The sequence below is a fragment of the Ptiloglossa arizonensis genome, chromosome 14, assembly GCF_051014685.1.
Source record: "Ptiloglossa arizonensis isolate GNS036 chromosome 14, iyPtiAriz1_principal, whole genome shotgun sequence".
In the NCBI taxonomy this organism is placed as follows: domain Eukaryota; kingdom Metazoa; phylum Arthropoda; class Insecta; order Hymenoptera; family Colletidae; genus Ptiloglossa; species Ptiloglossa arizonensis.
The window spans coordinates 6,305,610-6,323,414 of NC_135061.1; the positions used below are offsets into that span (position 1 = coordinate 6,305,610).

The 17,805-nt window shown below is 37.2% G+C and overlaps 1 protein-coding gene across 6 annotated transcripts in view; it reads left to right on the plus strand.

The window, feature by feature from the left end:
• Positions 1 to 17,574, plus strand: part of Fuss (SKI family transcriptional corepressor fussel) — a 126,102-nt gene extending 108,528 nt beyond the window's left edge. For all 6 annotated transcript variants that reach the window (XM_076326472.1, XM_076326474.1, XM_076326473.1 and 3 more), the window contains 2 exons: positions 13,838 to 13,967; positions 17,047 to 17,574. In XM_076326472.1, the coding sequence (XP_076182587.1) occupies positions 13,838 to 13,967; positions 17,047 to 17,147 (231 nt within the window). In that variant the 3' untranslated portion in view covers positions 17,148 to 17,574. The remainder of the gene's footprint in view (positions 1 to 13,837; positions 13,968 to 17,046) is intronic.
• The last annotated feature ends 231 nt before the right edge of the window (positions 17,575 to 17,805 follow it).

A 17,805-nucleotide genomic window follows, 5' to 3' on the forward strand; every position in this document is an offset into this window, starting at 1 on the left:
AGCTTTCGTGCTCAAGTGACTATTTGACCCAATTTTACTAACTTATTCCATTAATCGTGACTGTGTATAGACGTATAAACAAACATCTACGAACAACAAGGTGCAAACTATAGCGAAGTAGGTCAAGTTTTCGCTAAATATTGAACGTGCATCGATGCAATATAAAAGAATCGAAGAGTATAATACTTGGATTGCTCATACTTCGATCTGTTTCAATTTCTTACGATTAAATCTAGTACCAACATGCGATACGTTACAGTCACGAAAATATGGTTGTGGAATTTATCACGATAAGAGCAATCAAATCTTTCCTTCGTCCCCTCGAAGCTATTCTTCTGCAAAATTTAACGCTTCCACGGTTGAATAAATTATCGAGTACGTTACACAGAGCGTACAGTAATATACACTTCAAGAATAGGGTTTGGTACTTAAAAACAATGAACAAAGTTGATATAAACGTACGTACGTGCTATTTGACCTTGTTTCCGGGCTACGGTAAACACACAAGTGACCTTCGTATTACAAAAGTAGCAAAGTTCACGCTTTTGTTCGGAACTTACCGAACCACGTCGCATGTTTACCTGCAATCAGTTACAGTTAGATATCGTTGATAGTGACCGCGGGTAAGCAACCGTATGACGTGTATGTACTCATTATTGTGCTTATCTTGGCTTTATACGAGGGTTGTTCAAATATAAATGAGACTTTTGTTTTAGAAACTTAATGGAAAAACACTCTGGCGAACGAATAGAGTTATTTTTTCACGTAGCGGTCGTTAACTATTTATACGCTTCTTGCCAGCCAGTCGAGAAGTTTTTAATTTAGCAACGAGTCTTGTCACGAGTAGACAAGTGGCCAATTACGTACGAATTTTTCCATCTATATCGTACTAATTATTTTTACAAAATTAAAAAATAATAATCGCTGGGCGATCAATCTGGAACTCTCAACGAAATTAGAGACACGAAGAACTATTTGGAACAAATTCTTTACGCTTTGATTTTATTCACTTTACACTATATCCTTCCCCGTCCAAACTATAAACAATTGTTCTTCGAAGAGAAATGGAAAAAATTTGAAAACAATTTTTTTTTTATTCGATTCGATGCATAGACACTTTGCTCGTCTTCCTATACCCTTCGTAACACGAATAAAGTGATTTCAATATTAATATTCTTCTCGCTTGTGACTCTCAACAACCATCGCGTTCGTACGTATAATCTAATTTAAAAATGCACCGATCCGCCAAACGATTAACCTCCCCAAGGAAACTGATACACGCGCGTACATTTAGTTTTCAATTTACTTTAAACATACTTAATACGGAAATGACCATTAAAATTGTGAATAAATATCCGTAATGAAATCCTTCAAAGATAGAAGAACAGAGCGACATCGTCGCGAGATTTCCACTTGGTAGATTAGTATCAAATTTCAATTTTTATTCCGTTCGAATGATATAATTTGTCTCGAAAAACACGTCGAGAAGGGAACGTTCGTGAAAGAGGTGAAGATTTCTCGCCGAAGTATGACTTCTCCGAGGGAACTCGAATTCCGTGTTACTTCGCAGTGTCTCCTGAAAAGTTCGCTCCCCCATTCAGGAAGTAATGAGGATAAAGGTAAAGAGGGAACGTTTGATGTATCTGAACGCTACGAAATAAGGACGAGGCGATTATCGTTTCGCAATGCTCCTCTGGTCAATTAAGATCTTTTGGTCGATCGTGATTAACGAACATCCAGCTCACGTCAGTTCTATTCGCGTCGGGTTTCCGTTAGAGGAGCACGAAGACACTCGCAGACCTCTTCCGCCATCCATTTAAATGCAATTAAACGCCGTCACGTAGAGAAGTAAGAGGGGTCGGGAACGTTTAAATCAAACTCTGGCTGGTTTAGTTAGTTTCGACCGCAACTTTTAATTGCGCCCCGACCGTCTGGAGAGCCATTAGATTTTCGAAGGGTCACGTTACTTCTTTTATCGGTTCCTTTGCTACGTGATCCAATGCTCTTATCCGCGTCTCGCGGGGAAATTTTTTAACGGGACTACGACGAATCGTCCATCGATCCAACGAATTTCGGATTTACTCGAGGACTCGTCGTTCACGTATTATCTCGCTTTCTTCTTTTCTTTTTCTCGTGCAAATGATACTTAATCAAAATCGCAACGACTGCTTACGATAATGAACTACTTGGTCTGTTTGTTAAGGATTGTTCGATATACTTTTTACATTGAACAGTATTATATTGAACAGTACTAGATTAAACAGTACTAGATTAAACAGTACTAGATTAAACAATACTAGATTGAACAGTACTACATTGAACAGTACTACATTAAACAGTACTACATTAAACAGTACTAGATTGAACAGTACTACATTGAACAGTACTACATTAAACAGTACTAGATTGAACAGTACTACATTGAACAGTACTGCATTGAACAGTACTACATTGAACAGTACTACATTGGACAGTACTACATTGAACAGTACTACATTAAACAGTACTACATTGAACAGTACTACATTGAACAGTACTACATTAAACAATACTACATTGAACAGTACTATTGAACAACCTATTAGCATTTCGTTATATCATGCTTGTACGATATACTTTCTCGTCAATACTCTTAGTAGCATACGGTGGTAAAGTTCGATCCAACGATACCGAGTCACAGTGAATGAATTTTCAATCGACGAAGACAAATCTAGTCACGCTTCAGAAACGATTTGGGACAATCACGAGTTCAGAAGGGAATCGAGTTAAGTCGCAATCGGTCGCTCCTCGTTTCGAAAAAGGCGAGGAAAGCGTGACATTTGCATTTAATAATTCCTCCCTCACGGACGTTAATTAAGGGAATCCGGTTGGCATTTTTAAGAACCGTTGAGCACCGTTAAAGTTTCTCCCTGCAGCGAACGAAATGCCAACATCTGACCTTATATCCGTGGAACCCTTCGGGACTGTGTGATTAAATTGACTGCTATATAGCGCGAGTATACGTTACAACCAACATCTACTATCGTTTACAAAAGCTAACCCGGTAACATTTCCGTCAAAACGAACCTTTCCTACTCAAACAGTACATCAATTCGCGCCGTCTGAAATGTCATTAATCTCAGACTTTCGAGTTTACACGTTTCTAGGGTCAAAAATTGAAAATTGGGACACTCTTTTCGTCGCAAGTAAAGGTTTCCTTTATACCGAAACTTTTTGTACAGATTAATATAATATATAGATAAGAAACGGAGCTGTTGGTTTCGTCGTTTTATTTTTGTAAAGATGGTACCACTGTTCGATGAACACGTGTGAAGTTTCGTGTAGATCCGTCGACTCGTTCGTATATTTACAATTGTTCAAAGTTGTTCAAGTGTCGTAGTATTTTTTCACAATGGAAAAAACGACAAAACTTATATCGAAGAACCTAGTATTCACGAAGACGTTACACGATTCATTTTGTGCATTTTACTCCAATAATAAACGCATTGGTAATAAAACCTCGTACTGTACCAAAAGTGACAAAATGGCTGCACTTTATTAGCTACTGCATCTCGGTTTTCCTTTATAAAAAAGTCTTTTTACTTTTTTCTTCACACAAAATTGTACTTACCATATTACTTTTGTCTTATTTTTCCTCCTATATTCAATTATTCATCGTAAATAATTGCTCACTATGTGTAACGTAGAACAAGAAATAATTTTCCAATTACTTCTTTCCGCAATACCTGTATGAAGAATTTTTCTATGAAAAACTCCATTAATCAAAACACTACTTTCGGTCATCCGGTACTCACTTGATGCAATCGTTCTTCGAAATTGAGAAATTGCTCGAAAAGAGGTCCTTTTAAACCTGCGGTTTAAATTCCGAGTCCGCAAGTGTTAAAAACAGTACACGGCGCTAAAAAATTATCCAACGGAAGTATACACACACGGTACAATCGTACGCGTGGTCTCGTTAAAACGAGTAATATTTGTCCTTCGTTTAATTCGATTTGCGCGAGCAGCCCGAGGAGAAATATCATCGCTGAACGAAATGAAGGTCCGCTATGGAAGTCGTGGGCGGTGACTGTTGATTTAATTATAATCGTCAGCCCGGACCAGCTCCGCCCAGCACACTCGAATTCGACCCAACTTCCGTCCGTTATTTTCTCCCAATCGTTTCCTCTCTCGACCCCTCTTTTTCTATTTCTCTTTTCCGCCCCCTTTGAAAATATTTCCACCGAATACCTGTCTTTTCACCGTCGTCAAACGTGATTCATCGCGGCCCCGTGTGAGCCACAATTAACGTCTAATTACTACGTTTAATTTACGTTAAAAACGACCGCTGAATGAAACGGGAGGTTTAAGACGTCGCGTCAATTATACGGGAACGAGTAAGAAAAACTGTACGCCGGACAAATTTATTTAAGTCGAACCTTCCCGCAAAGGATATCTTAATCGTTCGCGTACGTTTACTTCTTGAAAATGGTACGTTTGATAATGGCTCTCCACGCGTTTAAGATTCTACTTAACGTCACTCTGTTTTCTAACCGATGACCGGTATTTAATTCCGATATTAAAATCGGTGTGTGGAACTGACAGAGTACTTTCTGAAACTGATATCGAATTACCGTGTACGATAATTGGAAATTAATTCGGTGACAATGTTTTAACTGGTTTCACTTTCTTGGATTACACGTATACTTTTTCGTACGTGTAGGTTTAAGAAAAATTTCAGAAATAATGTTCAATGTGAGGAAAAAAATAAATATAGAAAAGTAGTGTACGAAGGAAAGAAAACTAACACGTGTATGAATAGTAAGATAAAGGAATACGTTTAATCGTGAAATGTATCGTACTAAGTAAAATGTGTATTTATTCGTAATACTTATACGTAGGTATAGTTTTTATCCTATTTCGATTCTCAGGAAAATCTACTCAGTCTGGTGTATTTATAGTATTACATTTTTTCTAATTCTTCTTCGTGTAATTGATCGTTATCAAATGAATCGCGTTGACGTTATTCGTACGTATGCACCGATAGTTACGGATTAAAACTAGCACCGAGCGTTAAAAAAATTCTTCCTTGCACAATTCGAACGATTCTTCCTAATTTTACATTCCACTAGGCTCCGATCAATTTGAAATTGGCGACTGGTATGTGAAAACGGCAATCGCTACATTGATCACCCCTGATAAATAAATGGAGGTGTGCACGGACCGACGATGAAAAGGCGTCGAAATTTTGGTGCATCGAGGATGAAACTCGTTAACCCCGCTACTGTGTTCACAGTCCAGCTATCTGAATAAGAGGGTTTAGGGAAAAATTATTTCACAACTCGCACGGGAAATTGAGAATCTACGAATAATGTTCTGCCACGATTAACGATACGTTGTACTCGCATAATATATATATATATAGCTAGATTTGTGCGAGCGCGTTCGCAATGGACGCTCGGAGTTATTAAAATTAACGAAACACGTTTCGTCATTTTTCCATGTTAAATTCGTGCATACGATTATTTATTTTAGTTTCCATTCGTGAACAAAAATACGACGTTTCGACGATAATTTTGTGTCAACACCTTGAAGAATTTCTTTAACGTCGAAATTGGTATTTAATAATACTCTATTGCAAATTATTATTGATTTAGAAAAATGTGTATTAGATATTGCTGTGCGTAGAGGAAGCTTCAAAGAATCGGATCGTATTCTTTGAAATTTGCAAACACGAAAATTTCTTTGCAATTCCTACATTGCAAACACGACTACTGGACCTAAAAGAAAATTTATTTCGGACGACTGAACCTTCTTGAAGGGAAAGGGAAGGAAACTCGATTCGGTTGAAAATTTTAGAGATGAAATTTCACTTGTGCAACTTTTCCACGAAATCTAGGTAAACGTCGCTAATTTCGAAGTTCTCTATTCTTTAAACAAATTCGAAACCAGCGAACTACTTAAAGAGCCCATAATTTTACACGGACACGTTTCAATTCGATTAAAATCCTTAATTAGAAAAATGGATCGATTCGACGTGGAAACGAAAGTACCCCGTGAAAAAACAAAATATCGATTATATTTTTTTTCATTCAACCGAACGATCCAACGATTAGTACGTTTTTAATCACAGTGGTTATTTTGTTCTACGAATAATATTCGAATCTTCAACGTGAAAAAATGTTTCGAGCACGCGAAGCGAATTAATCGGGGTGGATCGAATTAAAAAATTGCTCAGTTCCGGTGGAACAGAAGTAACGTGGATCCGTTAAATCCAGCTCGCGAAATCGAACGAACAACGCTCTCGAGCAAAGCTGACATTATAGATAGCATAATCAATTTCCCCGGCATAATTCCGCAACACGCTATGAATTTGGTCAAGATCGGTCGACTGGAAGCGATTCGACTAACACGATTGCGTACTAACTTTGCACTCGACGAGTGGCTCGCATCCCTGATCCGAACTTGTACAAATCGCGCTTACATCCCATTATTTCAACCCTCCTGTGCAGATGAATACGCTCCGTTTCGGCAATGTATTTTCTTGAAATAATTTTAAAAATATAGGCTTAACGAACCAGTCGTTAAAACACTGCGATGGAATTTATTAAACGTTGAACTCTTCTTTCTGTTGAATATTGGAGTAAATTGTACAGAGTTTAGCATTTTGTGGACAACTTGTGCTATTTATATATGTATACAAGGATCAACATTCTTCTTACAAATTTTACCAATTTATTTGTAATAGTATTAACGAAGATTATTTTCAGTAGTGTCTTCTATAAAATAAACATAAGCAAAATATTTTTTTGTCACACATCCCTCTCGGATAGTAATGCATAAATCTTTTGTAATATTCTCTAATCCATGACTATTTACACTTTAGTTTGTTAGAATTAACCTCGATAACTGAATTTCTCTGTATTCTATAGAAAATAGGAATCGCGTGTGAAATGCAAAATTTGCATGTACCTGGACTGTAATTTTAACGATGTAAGTATATAGTTTACTATCGAGGATCATAGATATTATTCGATAGCTTCCGTGCGTTTGTATCTTTTGGACATAATTTTTATTATTCATAACTTTTACCGTTAATTTTTACCACGCTTATTATTCGCAGAGTGAATTCGTACTCGTGCATGCATACGGTTACCAGAGATGATTGTATCATCTTTAGATGGTATTGGAAACTCAACATACTGAACAATCAATTCGTGTGATTAAGAAAAAAGGTGTCCCTTAAGCGATGACTCTTCTTTGGTACCAGTTAAAAGCCATAGTTGATAAAAATTGAGTCATCCGCTGCAAATGATTTGTAAATCCTGCCTAGTCTATCTGCTGAACAATAAATCCGTGTGATTAAAGAAACAAGTGTCCCTTAATCGATGACTGTTCTTTGGTACCGGTTAGAAGTCATAGTTGGTAAAAATTGAATGGTCGATAGTCATCCGCCGCAAATGAGACACCGTCGAACGTTGGTCTGTGTTCTTCTAACCTGTAGGTTGGTGCATATGGGAGCGTTCAATTCCACGGGAACGACAATTCGAGCATTCGCGAAAGAGAATACGGAGAAAAAGAACGCGTCACGTCGCGTCGTGTCGCGTCGCGTCGCGACGTGTCCATCGCGTCGAATCGTGTACATATCTATATTGGTCGAAACTTTTGCCGTGTACAGGAACGAGGATGCGGAGAGGCGGGAGGCAGAGCGATAGTGGCGGAAAAGCGAGGGGATGTTGGCGCACGCTACGATTGTTTCTCCGTAATCCTTTATTGGATCAACGGGGCTGAAACAATTGAGCGAGCCATAACGCGAGGATGGGCTGGCTGGTACAGGGGCAGACGAGCGTGTCGGGTTTTCGGTCTGGCGATGCCGATGCTACCGGCTGGCCCGTGTGGAGGTCCTCACCAACCTGGAAGCGTGCACAGAGGCTCGAGAGGAGGGTGGACGACGAAATAGGTAGCGCGGCAGGGATAGATAAGCGAGGGTGGGCTCCGATGATGGGGGCGGGAAAGGATTTCTACCTACTTTGCCGGGTGAACGGAGTTACAAATGGGAGAACGCGCAACTCATCCGCAAGTCGAGATCCTACCTCCCCATTTTTTACAAACTTATCTGCTTGTTTATCTATCTGTTTACGAAGAAATTTATCGATTCGTCTTCCTATTTAGTGTCCCTCCACGTTCCTCGTGCCTAACACTGGTCCTTAGTGTCACTCTGCGTTCGTAGAACCTGGACTAGCCTTCCTCCTCAGAAGAGTAACATTGGTAGAGTATACGTATGTTGAACAGTCTAATCGTTAACCATTTGAATTTAAATTTTCACAGCTAAAGATTCTCCCAACGTTGGAAATCCTCCTTCCCCATTTTTTCCAAAATTATCTGCTCGTTTATTTGTTTACGAAGAAATTTATCGATTCGTCTTCCTCTTTAGTGTCACTCCACGTTCGTCGTGCCTAACACTGGTCTTTAGTGTCACTCTGCGTTCATAGAACCTGGACTAGCCTTCGTCTTCAGAGAGATAACATTAGTGGAGTAAAAGTATGTCGAACAGGATAACATTAGTGGAATAAAAGTATGCTGAATAGTTTAACTATTAACCATTCGAATTTAAATTTTCCCAGCTAAAGATTCTCCCAGCGTGCAATCGTCCTCCTCTCTCTCTCCGTTAGATCTTCGTTTCGTTTCTATTTTCACTCGAATGGCACCAACAACATCTGCGCGCATCACGTACAGGCGATATAATAACTGGACGATCAGCTAAGATTCGTGGCGTGGATCGCGCACGCCTTGAATCATCGCAATCGTCTCCTCTTTCCTCGTCCTCACCCTCGGTTTCTAGCCCGACGTATCTATCTTTCGAGCGATTTACCCGCGGGAGTACGTGAGAACGTTCAGGGAGAAGGAGAAACAACGAAACCGGCGCGACTAGGATTTGTTACGTCTTCGATGCCCACGTTTGAGCGCTACTTCTTCCGGCGATGAAACGAACTTATTTATCTCTCGTTTGTACGTGAACGGTGTTCCGAGAGAATGGACCCTTACTTAATGCCACGGGCTTAATTTCAGATTGTAGCAACATTGTTTCAGAATTAAAAAGTAAATGCTTCCGTTACTCGAATCGATAAACTTACCAACGGTTATTGAAAACCTAAAAATTATATTTTACCGATCGGTTTTTAAACCATTCCACAGCGAGCTAATTTTTGAATGTATATTTGAAACGTAAAATTTAGAAAATGTTGAATCGAAATCGCAAACGTTGCTTCAAACGTCTGAAAAGTTACTTTATCTTGCAAGTGAAGAGGATGATGCAACAATATTTTTTAATAAATTTACCAATATTAATAACGTCGGTTTTGAAACATACGGGGCTAACATCCGTAATACAACATGGAGAATCGATCTGTCACGACAAACGATTCGCTACTTGAATTCGGCTCAGCGTATACCGTGGTTGCACGTATGTTACTAGTAACATATGTGCCAATTGTAAGAATGTGTATCGACTCATGGGGTATCTTTCACCATCGAACACCTGCTCGCTGGCAAACACGTTCCCAAACCAGGCTACCCCATCAGTCGCGATATTATCTTAGTTAATGTTCATAGATTGCGTTGAATTTCGATATTAATTATTGGGCTACCGTAACATCGAATTGGCTATGTACAATTGGTTGTTCGATAAGTTTTGTCGTTCGATAAAAAATTGAACGATGAAACTATGCAAATATCTTCTACGAACAGAAATAAAAGAGAAATGTTGTACAGACAGAGAGATATTTTATTCAAAAGTTACAATAAAAATACTAAACACGAAAAATAAAGTAACGGAATAAGTCGAGGATATTTAACTAATTTGGATTGTTAACAATGATCGATAAAAATTCTATTAAAATTTGATATTTCGCGCAATCGTTATACTATAGGCGAACGTTAAAATTGTGGATCGTTGAGCGTTACGGAAACGCGAGTAAGTTATAAAATAAATATAAAGAAAAGAAGAGTCGCAAAGAGTATTTTGTAGATAAGTCCATCGATTAAAATCTACCCTTTCTGACGTTTCGACTCGTTCAATTATTTCACAATAGATAAATCGACCCTCTTATACCCCCAGTGCTCCTCTGTACATAAAACGTAATTACTTGAAATCCCAAACAGCATGAAAATTTCATTCGGCACTTTGATCGTTGCAGGCCATTATTATTAAAAAGTTTAATCAAAGAATGTCTTTCAAGGTAAATAAATACCAAGTTGATCTATAAATTTTTTTAAAAACTTTGCCTTTTGCTTACAATTACTTTCAATTTCAATATCTAAAAAATTTTCATTTTTATTATAATATCCTAAGGACGAAGTACCACAAAATTGCATATTGGACTTCATTTTCTATTCAAAATTTCTTCCCGCGAAGGTCTTACAGTGTTGAAAAATATGATCAATGTTGAAAATTTTGTTTCGAAGACCATTAAGTAATTTCAACAAATATTTATCCGCCAAGACCACGCGTCTCACGTCTACAGATTATTTGTCGCTTGAAAATGAGAATTACCGTAGACAGTTAACACAAGAGACGAGATAAAAGAAGAAAAATAATTGCTCTTAATTTCTCACCGTTAATGGAGTCAAACTTCCCGGGCACGTATCAACGGCAATATTAAAATCGTCAATATAAACAACAGTTACCAATCTCTCGGGGGTAACAAAGTAAATGTAATCGGTGGACTTCCACGCGGCATTACGTGACAACGTAATCGTGGCAGCAACTAAAATGAATATTTTATTTCAGCCCGGTGGAAGGCGTCACGCTTGCAATCAGCTTTACCTGCCTACTTTGAGAACTCGTATCTCGAATCGTGCATCTCTACGATTACAACGATGTGTACGCGCTACGATTCTCGCGATATTACGCAAACTGCAAAATTCTCATGCTCCATCGTGAACCGAGGCTAACTTCGGCGGTCAATTTGTAGCAGTTAATACTTGCTAATTACGCCAGGGAAACATGTACGAAGTAGCCGAGAAACAAATTAAAGAAACACGGAATCCGATTATGGTTTGTGCTTTCTCGGAAATCTTAATATAAACTTAATACAAACTCGAACTCGCGTTTAAAACCACTTAAACGTTGTTCGGGACTGTTACTTTTAACTACTTTAAATCAGCAGCGGTGGAGAATTATCCAATGATGGTAATTTATTCACAAATATGAAAATCTTTTATTGTTTGTACATTACGTATACAAAAAGTGTTTCGAGAAATATACAATGTTTACTAAATGTGTGTATTTGTTTCTTCGAATCACTTCTATCGTGTAGTTTGCATCTCAAATTTATTTATTTTAGAAAAAGCTCGCAAATAATTTAATTAATATTTTCCTGGTTTGTGCATTACATATGTCCAATCTTCACATTGAATGCTTTGCACTTAATCATTGTTGAATGATTCCTTGGATATAATATACTCAACTTTTGTCTCTCATATTTTTTATTTGTCATGGAGTTGAGGATTAATTTTTTTTTCCCCTACACTCTGTATAGGATTAAATGGTACTATAAATATTAAATGTTAAGAGTTTTTGGAACATTTTAAAGACGTTAAAAAAGAAACCAAAATGGCTCAAGACAAAAATCGTATCTAATTCGAAAAGAAATTCCATTTTTGGAATTGTTATAATTATAATTCTTCAGTATTGGTACTGTGTTAAAATAAGAAGTCAATATTCACTCACGTGAATTAATTCGGATCTTCAAATAATTTAAACCGGTAATCGTTTACATTTGACTTCTCCAACACGAAACTTCCATTTAACCTGATTCGAAACTCTCGGGTTGCATTCGACCAGTCGGAAATGAATCAAACTGCCATTTCACTTACATCTTTTAATCGTGATCGTCACGATATTAAATCTATTTTTCGCAAAAGGTTGACGGTGTCGACTTTTACGCAACGTTTGTTAAAAGAATTATAACGATTGCGGAGAAAGTACGTGGCTGAAACTTGTTAAAAATGCATCCTCGCGTGTCGGTTCCCCGGCATTCTTACATTTCGTGTGCTCTTTGTCACGAAACAAACGAAAGCACCGACATACGCTGATTTTTAAATAACATCCGTCACGCGGCTCTTTCAGGGAATTGATTTAATCGTTGAATCTTATCGCAGAGATTGATAAAACGTGAAACACTCGCAAAAAGGAACACAGTTTACGAATATTGATCTTTCAAAGGAATATCCAATATTTAATACTTTTGTTCTTGAAATAATCGATCGGTCGGTATTCTACACTGTTTAATCGAGCAATAAAATTAATCGTTACACGCTGATTAAGAAACTCACTCGTCACGAATTAATTTACCATTGTCTGTGAAAGATTAATTTTAATTTACCAATTTGCAACGTGTGACCTGTACTGCGACCTTATAAATTAACTATCAAATATAACCGATGATGTACATATATAAATGTATCGTTTAAACTAATTCCCAAGAGCTAGGTGTACCATATTTATAAAAACTTATTCATCAAAGATGGATATATTTGTTAAATATATATACACACAGTAACAAAAAGTTGACGATTATTTTTGCTCCTTTTTTCATTCTATGACAGAATTCAAATAATACTTCATGACAATTACACGAATTTTCTAACAAAAGTGTCCCAAATCGTTTAACACATCTTCCAGTATCTGGATGCACAATTGCATCTGCGATGCAATTCTTACCAGAGACACAACTATCGAACTTGACTCGTATTTCGTGATTTTGTTTTCATGGAAATCTTCGAATTGGACGTATCTAGTTAGTGTACGTCCAAAATCTTAACAATCTCACGATAATAGGTTAATCGTGCGTACAGTTCTTTGCAAATAAGGAAACAAATGCATATTTCTATGCAGATTATCAAAATTGATGGGCAAAAGTAGAAGAAACAGTGACTTCCGCAACGGTGAATAATTTACGCGAATCGATCGCCGTTGGCACGGTGGATTAAATTAATTTAAGTAATTTGACGATTGCTATCGGCGGAAACATTAAATAAGGCACCGCACCCCGCTTCTATAGGTACCTGCGTTTAGATTATAGATTGCTGTGTCGAGTAAACCGACGTTGGTCACAACACATCGACAGGATTGTGGCCATCGTTGCATAACTAAGTGGTTGTTCACGATGATTGGATGGTCGTCCACTTTTCTGCCCTTATTCGTTGAGTTACTTGTCATTACGTGAAAAAAAAAAAGGAACACGCGCCATGGTGTAACAACATGTATACACGTTGACTTTTCGACTCAATTACACGCCTTCGTCGATCAAGAAACAATAATATAGAATAATAGAAACACGTTCAATATATACAGTATCTCTACACTATTACTTTTTGAAGATAGATATAAAAAGAAGCTCGCTTAAAAGTTGTTGGATTTGAAGGAGAAAATTTAATATAATAATACTAGAATTTAATTCGACAATGTCATTTTTATTTTGTTTTTTTTTTAATGAAATTGTATATTTTTATTACTCCTACTCGATTATATGTTTCGAGAGGTATTTAATAAGATAAATCAAGTGTACTTGTGATAAATCGTCTGCCAAATATTCATGTAGATATTAAACAATAGATAATAAAAATACGTAAAGTACGTAAACCGCTTGAAAAGCAAAATAATTTCCATTTTCTGAGAAAATTGATTTTGAAATTTTTTTTGTAGTAATGTATTATCTTTATCGAATGCATAACTAGTCGTGTATCGATTTTGTTTTAGAAGTAATCGAAATTATCTCATAAATCGCTACGATTAGCATACTGTGGAACAATGTAATTCAACAGTCAAAGTCAAAGTTTCGAAACGACTTCGTTCTAGGAAAGAGAAGCTGAAAAAATAGCAGAGGAAGCGACAGCTGTTCGCGACGTCAAACCGAAACTTCAACCTCCGAGAAGTCCTGACAATTGGCAAGGAAACACTTTCTATCGGCATCTGGATGTGATAAACGGTACGTAATAAACAATTACGCAACACAGTTACCGATCGCAAGCAGTGCATCGAAAATAAAAATTATTTTAACGAATCGTGCGCCAAATTGTATCTCTGCGAACTGTTTAAGAAACGTTTTACTTTTTAACATCACCATTTTCGAGACGAATGGGTACCATTTTCTAATATCGATCATAATTGTCACGCGTTGCGAACGTTTCGATAAAAGTTAAGGATAACTTCGTTATTGGTTCGACGTGAGTGAAAAATGACGAACGTAATAACCACTCCTTTTAAACAATGCAAAATGAAAGTAATCTAAAGTGTTCAGTAACCGCTAAAGTTGCGATGGAATATTTATAATTAACTTACCCATCGATGGAGTACGGTATCTACGTAAAATTGACAAACGCGACAGGATCAGTTTGAATTCCTTTTTCCATTACGAAAACAACGATTTGGAGAAGCCACTCGAACGTTAAACACTTAAACTCTGAGTGCAAGGGGCCATTTAAACGATCGCAATTGATCACGAGTTAAAATTGTTTCCGATTCGATGGCATAACTCGCGCAAAGGAAGAATTAAGCGAAACACAGTCCGGTAGGAAATGTCTGATCGTGAATTTGCAAAATTCTGTAAAATAATTACCATTTGTACCAGAATGGAAATGGTAAACGGTCGTCGTTTAGTTAGTACTTAATCTCTCGGTATTTCAAACTATGGCGCCCTAATATTAGTAGGATAGGAAATGTCTGATCGTGAATTTGCAAAATTCTACAAAATAATTACCATTTGTACCAGAATGGAAATGGTAAACGGTCGTCGTTTAGTTAGTACTTAATCTCTCAGTATTTAAAACTGTGGCGTCTTAATATTAGTAGGATAGGAAATGTCTGATCGTGAATTTACAAAATTCTGTAAAATAATTACCATTTGTACCAGAATGGAAATGGTAAACGGTCGTCGTTTAGTTAGTACTTAATCTCCCGGTATTTCAAACCGTGGCGCCCTAATATTAGTAATTAGTAATTAGTACGATACGAGTGGTTCACGGGAAGATCGGAGTTTCAATTAATTAGAGTAATTAGTCGCGACCGGAGTGTTAACTGAAAACGGAGGGTTGCCTTGATATCAAACGCGGGGGTGGGTCTTCGAGCCCGTAATAACGCGAAAAGGGGTTGTGAACTCCTATCTACAAGGAGGCGTGATTTCCACGACGCTTGCGCGTTTCTACTTTCCACAATTCCAGAATGGTCTGAGCTGTGTAGGTATGCACACGCACCACTGCAACCTTCCACTGCATTTGGTTTTCCGTTAATTTTTCGATTAAGTCGCTCGTATCGCTCAATTGCCGATACAGCGAAACCTGCATCGTTCGAATACACTGCTACTTCGATAGTCTGGAAACGAAAGAAAGTATACATGTATTCTTTCTACTTTGAAAGTAGAAATTTCAAAGTAGAATTATACACGAAAATATAATGTTCCATTTAAGAAACTCAAAATGATCTTCGTAAAACCTTAAAAAGTAAAAAAGATTATTTTTTCGACTACCCTATCAAATTCCACATAAAAAAGAACGACGAAAAAATAAAATGTATCTTGTACACAGCAAAAAAGAATTTTACCACTATTTTTAATCATTCCCAAGAAACTGACCTCTAAAACTTTTTGCAGTCCATCTTGTATTAAATTATTGTCTGTTCAATTTTGTATCTCATATTTACAAGGTAGCCAATATCGGTAGCATTGTAAATGTAGTCGTACTAAATATTGGCTAGTTATATTAAATTCTTCTGTGAATATAGTTTTTAATTTCGTACATGTTCGTTACATTCTGTTCTTTTTCCACGTTTTTCTTTTCAAGTGTCGCTAATAGTGGAAAAATACAGCGAAATCGTCAGTCAGTGGTTTTGGAGTAACCGATGAAAAATTCGTTTCGAACGTTACACGTACGTGCGTCCACATTCGTGAATGTATACGGTACACTTGTTGAAACGTCAGTCAAACCATTAAAACTGCCGTGAGCCGAAAATAATGAGAAATCTGCGGTAGCTCGACAGTGAATGCGAATATAGGATCACCAACTACGAACGAAAACACTTTGACTAACGTGAATACTATAGAAAGAAATTCGGTTCCGTCGCATCGATCTTTTGTTCGATACTCTTGCTTTCTTCGTTGTATTGTTCCCATGAAAATTTTTCGATTAATAAATCAACGAAAATCGGCTTCTGACCCGATACCTCTGTATCCAATGAAAAGAGCAAAGCGTTTTTAATACGCGATAAAAATATTTTCCAACACGAATTTCGGTTAATTCAAAGTGAAAAATATTGCGAAGGCTACGAGAGTATTTAGTGCTCGCTAAACCGAATAAAACATACTAAATATACGTAGACGGAAAAATCAATTCGAAAAAATGAATTCCACAAGATTATACATCTTTATCAAATACGTTGTCCGCGAACCTATAACTTTCAAATAATTTCTTTCCGTTCTCGATTAATTCTTCCAGTGCTTCAAATTTCTAGGAAAAGTTCATTTTTAATAATCGTGTCCACTGTGACAAGAATTATCAAACCACGAAAATGTTCGAGCTTCTCAATTTCCTTTTGCAAAATTCCTGTCATATTATAAGTATCTAAGTAACACAGAATACCTAGAATACAATCTTTATAGTTTCATAGGTATAATATTTCGTAAAACTTCGTCCAACTTCGTCCAACTTCGTCCAACTTCGTCCAACTTCGTTCAACTTCGTTCAACTTCATACCAGATGCACAGCATTTTTTCCATTACTGATACTTGCCATAAACGTGATTCCCGTAATTGTTTCGAAACAGTAGATAAATTTATCGGGAACAGACCAGTGTCATCGGTTGGATATTCGAGAATCGATCCCTCCTTTAATCGTGATCGCGCGGGTACACCGTTCTCGACTAACTTTTCAATTTTGTACGGTTTCTCTGAAGCCGGGGTTCATTACTCATCCAATTTAAATGAATAAATGAAACGGTTTTTCGATTTTGTTTGTTTCCTTTGATTTGCCGGAGGGACGCAGAATTTTGTTAATTTTCAACAATGCTGATTGCAGGAAACGAGCCGACGGAGAGAACGGGCTCGGATTGTTCGGCTTGTCGTCCACGAGGAATATTTTACGGGCAGATTCATAGTCCGTCTGCGTCCGCTAATTAATCGGTACGGTGAGAAGAGACGGGAACACTGTGAAAAAGGAAAGGAGATTGAGAAAACAAATGAACAGAGCTGGGGATAGAAAGAGGTAGAGAAAGAGAAATTCAAAAAGACACTGTAAATTAGGGGTCTCCGTCCGTGTTCGTGGTCGATTCGATAAATCCTTCGATTTGAAAAATCAAAAAAAAAAACAAAAAGAAAGAAAAAAAATGATCTCATTAGTACGGTTTTACGTTAGTTTGTATTTTAACGAACAGTTTCTGTCAATTTTATTTTATTATCGAGCCGAAGTGTCCGTTTGGAAAAAAAATAAATCCTCTTTTAATTTTTGGTATAGGGGAGTTCTTGGTAACAGTCGCGATTTTCGAGCCACGAGCTCGTTTAACGAAAATAAATTTAATAATGTATTCTCGTGTTCAGTCGCCAACGACTATAAATATTTCCCGGGCATTTTTTTACCAATAAAAAATTAACATCACCTTGACTCGTTTAAATGGAACCATATATTTTTTCACAATAACATAGAGGGCAATATCGTATTTAATCCTACACGAAATGTTACTTGGAATTTCATTAGACTTCGATAAACTATTCTCAATGGCCCACGGCATAATTTCTCGCGGACGAAAAGAGGTGAATTTGGAATTTTCACAGTACGTTG